The sequence below is a fragment of the Antrostomus carolinensis genome, unplaced genomic scaffold, assembly GCF_000700745.2.
Source record: "Antrostomus carolinensis isolate BGI_N321 unplaced genomic scaffold, ASM70074v2 scaffold6622, whole genome shotgun sequence".
Classification (NCBI taxonomy): domain Eukaryota; kingdom Metazoa; phylum Chordata; class Aves; order Caprimulgiformes; family Caprimulgidae; genus Antrostomus; species Antrostomus carolinensis.
Genome location: NW_010301509.1, coordinates 46,116 through 55,282, shown reverse-complemented (window position 1 = coordinate 55,282; position 9,167 = coordinate 46,116). Strand labels below are relative to the sequence as shown.

General features: G+C 42.6%; 1 protein-coding gene across 1 annotated transcript; it reads left to right on the top strand.

Moving 5' to 3' along the window:
* Nucleotides 1-2,873: 2,873 nt before the first annotated feature.
* Nucleotides 2,874-8,934, top strand: LOC104521473 (ICOS ligand; the record flags this gene model as incomplete). The annotated part of the gene is made up of 5 exons (XM_010163481.1): nt 2,874-2,914; nt 4,895-5,257; nt 5,746-6,027; nt 7,589-7,765; nt 8,899-8,934. Coding segments are annotated over 5 exons (899 nt in total), but the record flags the coding sequence as incomplete, so codon positions are not given.
* Between the last annotated feature and the right edge of the window lie 233 nt (nt 8,935-9,167).

Below are 9,167 nucleotides of genomic sequence, written 5' to 3'. Positions count from 1 at the left end.
ACCGCCCCCGCCACCCCCGAAGCTTGCAGGCATTTCACGGAGCCTTTTGGCCCGAATGCGGATGGTGGGATAAGGCAAAGCAGCCCCACTGGGTTCTGTTGCCCAGATCGATGTTGACGTTCGGCAAGCGTTAGAAAAAGCTTCACAAATAACCTCTTTAGGGCACCTGCTGATGCGAGAAGAACGGTGTCACTACAAGGTTAGGGGATAAAGCAAATCTTAGCCGTGGAGCAAAAGCCTCAAAGTTATTATTGGAAGCATCGGGATATCTGTTGTCTGGCTATTCTGTGCCAGAACAGCAACATCCCATGACTAAAATAAAGAGTGCATTAAAAAGTTGAGGTATAATCTCACCAAGCAAGAATGTGTGAAAGAGGAAGTGCAACTTTCTCCTATTTCACTTGGTTTTTTTTTGGTTTTTTTTTTTTAAACGTATAGAAAAGGAAAGTGTGGGAAAGAATTGAAAAATAAAACAAGAATAAAAAATTAAAATACTTTTATAAAAATAAATAAAGGAGAGAGAGAACCTAAGAAGCTAATGCAGCTGCACTTGCACTTAGTGGAGCTCACTGCCAGTGGGATGGGCAGAGGAGCTGAGTGTATATAGGGGGAAAAAGGGAGGGTTCTTTGCAGGCTAGAGCATTTCTCCCTTTTTTCAACAGGAACTTGCCATTAAAGCTATTCCAGGGAAACACGGTGGGCTGACACTTCCCCCACACTACCACAGCTGCAGCCTCCTCCAAGTAAGAGGATGGGCATCTCTAGATCTGTCCAGTCTTAACTGTGACATCATTTATTAAAATAAGAAATCAAGACCTGCTTTGAATACATATATGAGAGAATCAATTCTAGCTGACTAGCTAAATGTTTGTTGGCATCAGCAAACAACTGCCATGGGAAATTCCCTGAAAAGTCCCATAACGATCAGTCCATTGATGTTCTCCATTTAATTCAAATGACTTGCTATATCCATAGTTTCTAACTTGGGTGGGGTACAACAAACCAAACACAGCCACAGGATTAGTAACAATTAAGAACTACATCAAGGTGAGCTTGTCAAAACAGACCTCTACAAACCTGGAACAAAAGCAATGGCTCTTGCACAGTATAAAAATATGACAGAAATACAAGACCACATGCAAAAGACACTGCCAGAGACAGAACAGGGCAAAGCTGCCTCCCTGGAGTGTTTAGGTACACTTACTTGGGAGATTTACTTTAGGGCTGATGGCAGATTTACTAAAATAAGTATTAGAGCAGAAATCTTCCACATTGGGCATCCCCTTAAACTTTTGAAACTTCATCCATGAAACCATTTCAAAAGGCACAGAAAAGAAAGTGTTTTCTTCATATAACAGTAATACAATTCAGACTGACTCTTCCCTAAGCTTTCCTCATTTCGTTCTCTAGGGATGGGGCTTCCAAGTGGAGGTAGACTTTGCATCAGGAATGTCCTCTGCTTTCTCCATGGGAAGCCAAATATGTTTAGGAAGATCAAAATTTTCTTGGGGCAGGTGGGAATTAGAGACCTTCCTCCACAGCAGAGGAGACCCGAATTGTGCCCAGGCACGTGGCAGGAGTAAAGCTGGGCAGAAGCGATGCTGTGCCTGGGAGGTAGCAGACAAATCCTCATGCTTGGCTGGACAAAGGGGCAGGAGAGGAAGAATGTAGAGGGGATGTTGTAAAGCACAGCTGATAGGGGAAAAGTGAGGTGAGAAATGACTGTTGGGTGGAGTGATCTTAGGTTAGGGCTTGGAGGGAGAAGGAAAGAGGAAGAAGGTGAACAGTGTAGGTGGGAGACTCTGGAGTTCACTCCTGGGTGGATGTGGGCTGCTGGGGGAAGCTCTCCCTATTGCGCCAGCCCTTGGCTCAGTGTTGGACCTGGCTGAGGGTTGAGAAGAACTGGGGAAGGGAACCAGCTGCACCCAAGTAGTGTGGCCTCACAGTCCTGCTTTCTTGCAAAAGTGACTGGGGAAAACTGGGGAGGAGCAGGTGCTCTTGTCTCTCTGCCCATCAGCTCAGCTTTCCAACCTTATTGTACCTGGGGTAATATCAAGTGGGCAACTGCAGCCACGGAGTTCCCATTCCAAAAGCTTTCCAATGTGTTCCCTTCCTTAGCAGTCAGGGGGAAGGAGAGCCAGGCATGGTGGTGAAAGGCTATTTTAAAGTAACTCTTGGTGCTGTACATTTATCTTTCTTAAAGCCCTATAGAATAAGGGTTAAATCACCTGGGCTTTATAGACAGGTTAAACTGGGTTTTCCTATAACATCCAGCAGGTGTAAGTCCCTTGGGAAACTCCCGCATAGATTTGCCCCTCCAGAGTAATTAAACACACCAAATTCTTTCCAGCAAAACCTTTGCACAGCTCCCTGCTATCAGCACGTTTCCTGTTTACACATTTTTACTGAGTGCACAAAACGGTGGGCAGCATGGTCGTTCTCTAACCAAATAAAACTGTAACTCGTTGAGTTTCAGCAAAACAGCGGGATCCAGGGCTCAGACCTGTACTTAGGCCTGTGCAGCCACACTCCTTATACACATCTCCTCCAGGGCCTATTTGTCCAGTAAATCTATATGGTTCATTTTTCACAACAAAGGCCCAACACCAGCTTCATGCCCTCTGCTCTGATTCCAATATTAGTGCAACTTTACTACTATTTATGGCCTTGACCACAGAGTTATGTCGCTTGAACAGAAGTTTTGCAGCTGTCAAAAATGCAAATACTTAATGGGACATTACAAAGTAGCAGTACCTAATTTACCTACTTCTGCTGCTATACTGAAATAATAAATATTAGGCTTATTGCTTGTGTAAACAACAGAGATGCTAAAGTCTACCATGTAACACTCTTGTTTGCTTTTTTTATTTTAGCTATGGATTTCTGTTACTGCTTCTTCATACCCTGGGAGCTGGTAAGTTTAGAACACTTCAGTTAAAAATGCAGCTGCCCTCCCTTAATGTGTTTAGCTAATTACACAGAATATTTGTGATATGTATGATATAAACATCTGCACGTTTTCAGCAAGACACTTAAGAATTCCTCAATGTTACATGCATCAGGGAAAGAAGAAAAAATAAATTTCTTATCAGTTTCAGTACAGAAAATAGCAAAGGACCTTATGAGTGCTCTTACTTAGATTGCTCTGCTTGCTTTACAGACATCCCTGACTATGTACATCTGCCAACAAAAGGCCTCAGAAGCAGAGTAATAAGGGCTGTTGATAGGCAGATCTAACATGCCTGGATAAAGTCCATACTCATATTATGACTAGAATTATACATCACTGTATCAAGTACCCAATATTAGTGTCTTACTACAGTTCAAAAATACCTTTCAAAACAAAGGTAAGGCTAAAGGACATCACTTGGTGATATTTAAATATTTTCAGAGTTGTCTCTCCTCTATTTTTGCCTAATCACCGAGAAGGACCTCAACAAAGTCATCAAGGAAAGTCCCCGGCCCCAGAAAGAGGACAAATTGTACCAGATTTAGTTTCAATAGATGCCAGCTGGCTTGTTTGTAAATAATGCCAGTGATGGAGGTGACCCCATCTTCCCAGGCAATGCTTTCTAGAGAGTCACTTTTCCTGCTGCTACAGGGGGTTTCCCAAAGCCCAAGCTGCAGCATCCTTGTTGTGGTTCAAGCCCATTACTTCTTGTCTCACCCAGCAGAGGGTAAGGGCCTGGAGAAGATGCTACCTTCCTTCCCACAAGTTCCGCAGTTTCCTCAGCAGTGTTTTTAAGCCAGGAAGCCCAACTCAGAGATGTAGATGAGCTATTTTTGAGTCCAGTGAACCAACACAAAGACATAACCCCCTTTACCTAAAACATTGCTGCCTGCCACCCCACCATACTCTGGTTCCACATTTTGAAACCTTACTCTTGTCATCTTTCTTTCCCTTTTTTTTCACCCACATAATCCCTTCCTCCAGCTGTGATGTCTTCCATCCAACCCTATGCTAGACCCCCACCTCACCCCCCAATCTGACATTTACAGTGCTCACACTGCTTTGGTCTCAGCAACCAGTTGCACCAGGGGAGTTTTGGCTGCAGAGGTGGAGGAGAGGTGGTGTGTCCCACCCAGGAGGTGGGCTGCAGTCAGAGCTGCCCTGGCCCTTTCAGGCTAGCTAACCTGCACATTCTGCATCGCTCATCAGCCAGCTCACACCTTCTCACTGCTCAGCAGGAGGAGGGGCAGCCTTTCTCATGTCTGGAGGCCTGGAAAAGTGCCCTGAAAGCCAAATACTATGCTGGCCTACCTCAAGTGGCTGTGAGAGGTTATAAAATGTCTAATGAATGTGTCACTGGAGGTATCTGGGCATGGTGGTTTGCCAGCTGGGTGTATTTGTTGAGAGGGTGACACTAATGGTAGCAATAAAATGTGATTGCTATGACATGCCCAGTTGGAGAAACACTGGTTTTACTCTCCTTTTAAATTTTTTGGGGTCTCAAAATAATAGTAGCACTCTTATCAGTGTTTCCACTTCTTGTGTTTTAGTTGTTTTTTTTTTTTTTTTAAAAGTAAAAAGTTATTATTAAAGCATTAGGACTTGCATGTACATCTGCAGTCAGTCCCAGTCAGTGGGCAAAGTGAAACATACAGGTATCCATGGGGCTGGGAACATTTAGACTAGTTGGTCCTCATAGAAAGAAATAAGCAGAAGGCATTACATTATAAAAAGTCTCTTTGAAAAACATAGGTGGACAGACATGAAGAGAACTAGCCACCGGCAAGTCAGGAGGTAGGAATGACTATGAAGTGAGCACGCTCACCTACCTGTTATAAATACTAATACTGGAGTCCACATGTGATAGAATATACCTGAAAAGAATGACATTTTTTCCACATAACCTCCCTTTTTTTTTTCTCTCTCTCTCTTTTTACTTTGTAGTTATTGCACTGGAAGAGAAGATCATTGTCAGTAAACCTGGAGACAACGCTACACTGAGTTGCATTTATCGAGGAAGAGAACTGCACTTAAAAAATCTACGGGTATATTGGCAAATAGTTGATGACCAAGAAGAGTGTTCAGTTGTACATGCGCTGATCTCTGGTCAAGACAATGAAAGTGAACAATGTATTCACTTTAAAAACAGGACTCGATTATTCTGGGATAGATTGGAAAACGGCGATTTTTCCTTGCTACTGCTTAATGTCAGCCAGAGTGATGAGCATACATACAAATGTGTAGTACTGCAGAAAACTGAATATACCAGAGTGATTCACCAAGCGAAAGCGGTTCTCAGTTTAGCAGGTAAGAACTTGTCTCACTTGCACATATTTGCCCAAATTCTCATTCCAGCTTTTAAAATTCATGCTGTTTTAATATTACATTTAAACATACCCTTAACTTCAAAACATACTTCAGCTCTTTGCTGAAAAGAAGTCTGCTTAATTTAAATCTTAGATTGGGAATCTGAAACTGGGAGAATACCCGTAATAGCTGTTTATCAAGTGTGGGTTTTCTTCAACTTGGTTTGCATAATATAAGAGCTCTTGCACATGACTGGGTGATAACAGCTCAAGAAGTTGCTTTCTTCCTTTGGGTTTGGCTTCAGTTTTGTGCCCTTCCAGTAATTCTCTCAGATCTTTGGCTTACGTATCAAACCTGTAGGTGTTTCCCTTTCAACTCGTGTTGGTGGTGTGAAATCCAAAACTTCTGCCTCAGAAGCCATGTCAAAATTTTGTCTTTTCAATACATTTCAACATGTTGATGACTATTTTTCTTCTCTTTCTCTACAGCTAGTTATAGCCAACCAATACTCAGTGGACCGATAAACAGTGACAGCATTGGAGAAGAGGTGACTTTCAGCTGCAGATCCGGCAATGGATACCCAGAGCCCAATGTTTATTGGATAAATAAAACAGACAACAGCCACCTGCCTCCATCAGAGCTAAAGATCACCCCCCACACCGATGGCACTTACAGCGTTTTTAGCACGTTGAAGGTTAAAGCCAGTTCTAACATGCAAATAGAGTGCTCCATAGAAAATAAAGTACTTCAGGAAAATCTGTCAGCCAACTGTAAGTCCTTTCATGATAATTAATGTTTTCTAGGTAGATTTATCAACCAGCGTGTCTCTGTCTGTAGATATGCACTAACAAGGGGAACACATTAATTCAGTAGTTCCCAAAAGTACCAAGAGCAGCACAGTTTTTGTTTCAAGCTAGTTATGCTTAGCCATGAACTATGTTTACTTCTGACTTCTTCCACATTGAAGTGAACACCCCATCAAGGGTGTTATGACAACAGCACTGAGAAGCTCTCGCATCCAAGGTGGTCAGTGGGCTTTACTGTTTGGTTCCTCAGGAATGTAACGACTTGGGGAGTCAGGTTATTTTTCAGGGGGCACCGTACAGTAGAGCCACAATTCCTGAACACCTACCCAACTGCTTCGTCACACTCGCATTTGCTTTTTACTCTGTCTAGTTTTGAAGTTCTGTTTGCAGTTTCCAAAAAACTCAGTTTAACACAGTGCACTACTTAAAGTAGGCCTGTAGCAAACTGGTAAGATTAGCCCAGTAGAACAATACACCTAATAGCACAACTATAAAAAGCGATTTATTGCTGATATGAGTGATCAACATTAAAAACAAGTATTTAGCCACTCAACTCTTCACAAAACCAGAAAGCTATTTTTAAAAAAAAGCTGTAAAAAAGGTTATAGCTATAGTAGCAATAGTGAACTTCATAACTTCTTTACGCAGCTTTTCAGAAATAATCTGGAGTGGGAGAGCTTATCTGGAGGTGGCTGTTCAGTCCCATTGCAGTTCCTGGTCCTGCCTCCCACCACACCTCTCTCTCATGGGTTTCTGCACCCTGGTGCAAGGAGGTTTGGTTGTTTGCCTAACTGAAGCTGGATACCCACAGTTAGTTTACCTGAACACACCAAGGAATCACGTACTCTGGACTTAACGACACTGATCCCACAAACATAGCCCAGGGATATAGATTAAACTATTTCCAGGAAGAAAAACCATGTGCACAAGCAAAATTTGCACAGTAGAGTGTTAATATGGTAGCTTAGCCTTGCTGTGATCCCAACTTAAAGGAAAACTAAGTAACTTTGTCATTACTCTCCTAGTGGCATTCTGTGCTACTGTATTCTAGGGGAAAAGACCTTCATCTTTTTAATTGGTTTCTAAAAGCACTACCACACTGAAAGAGGAAGAGATGTCATTTGAAACACTCAGTTTGCAGCAGTTGGTGGAAATTCATCACTAACTTCAGGGAAACACACTTTCACCTACTTTTCTGAATACCATCACATTTACATTAGATTTAATTTCAACTGACGCTAGATACAAGCTCAAGCATTCAGTTTCCCCAGGCTGTCAGGAAACAAGAACAAAAAGGAAGAAAAAGGGATGCATGCAGTATGATGACGGGGAGGAATAAACTAGCATTCTGTTATTAGAGAGTGTAAGCTTGAGATGTGCCTTGCTCAAAAGGAATACCACAAGAATCACAGTGGTATCAGTCCTTCAGAAATGTTCCTGTTTGTATAAAATGGGGTCAGATATTTGCCTGGTATGAAATGTGAAAATTTACAACTTTCTACATCCTTTTTATATTTTATTCCAGACACACAGCAGAAGCAAATCAATGGATCTAGCACAGAAAGTCACAAAAACCTGGAAAAAAAAGGACGAGGTGCTCAAGCAGCTGGCATCATTTCCATTGTCATTCTGATAGGTCTTCTAGCTGTTTTAACCTGCTGGCTACGGAGACGGAGGTCTTCTAAACTAGTGTCCTACACAGGTAATGAGACTCTTTATTTACGTGACCAAATCGGAAGAATTCTTTTTCACTTGCCAAAATACTTAACGTCGTCCAGCGTGTTGCTAGAAGGTATGAGCAAGCTGCCTGCACACAACAGCAGGAAATCATGCTGTTATCAAAAACCTGGGGTGCCCTGGGAAGACATGCAGTGCCCCAGAATATATTCTTTATGGTTTTGTGCTAGGGCACCTGAGCCTCACATGAATTAAATCCTGGACGCGAGAGTAACTCAGACTTGGTGCCGGTTCAGGCCATAGTTTCTCAGCTGCAATCCCTGGAGGTGTTTCTGGATAGATGGAAGGGATGTTCCTCCATGGAACAGGACTGGGGTCAGTAACTCTCTCTGCTTAGCACAATCCAAAGCAGAAATCAGAGGATAAATCAATCCTGAGAGCAATAGAGTCACTGGCTGGGCAGTTGAGGTTTCAAGATCCCACTGGGATCAAGCAGGTTTCTAAACGCTAGAAGTAAAGCACACCTTATTGTCACTCCATGTTAATACATATATACCCTTGTATTGCTGCGTTTGCCCACGTGCCGGACTCTTCAATGCCTGGCAAGACAGGACAAAAGGTAGCTCTAAAAGACATCTTGTGGACCAGACTCAGTCTGCTAAGGTATCAGAGTACTTCTATAAGCCATTTTGCAGGTATATAAGAGCTAACATCTAGGAAAAGGGAGCAGGGGTAACCATACTTTTCATGGACAAGGGCAAACTACATTTGCATTCTTGCCTTCTTCCTCGTGGCCAGCAAGCCCAGATGCTTCAGAAAAGAGCAGGAGAAAGCAGCATAGTGATCTTGCCCGGCATCTGCAGCAGCTGTGCTAGGAGCTATGTCCTTCCTTCAGAAATAACCCAAAAAGGGTGTAGGACACTGTCCTAAAACATAGAGCAGGGCTGTTGCTTCAAGCCCAAGATCTATCCTTACTGAAATAGTGACCTATATTGTAAGTAGAGTAATAGAGTATGAACTGCATTCTTCTGTCCAAAGAGCATTTAGTCCATTGAACCCTGAACTTTGGTGGATGTTGCTTAATATTAATCCTGTTTAGCTAGAGACTATAATTTATCTGTTCTATATGCTTCAAACAGTGCATTTTTTTTTCAACAGATGTCAAACCAAATGAAGACAAAGGAGGACTCAACTGTAAGTATTAAAAATGTGGTACTGTATTTGTCTCAAGAGCAACTTAACTTCATAGCTTTAGTACTCAAGTTCAACACAAAGCCCTTGCACTGACTGGACTTGCTGGATGTTACAAAGTCAAGCATGTAAAGCAGCCCTACTCCTTCTCTCAGCCCTTTCTTTGAGCTCTGTAAACATTGCCAAAGGCAGCCTGAGAGTCGTGGTCCCCAGAAGTTCCTTCAACGGTTCAGGCC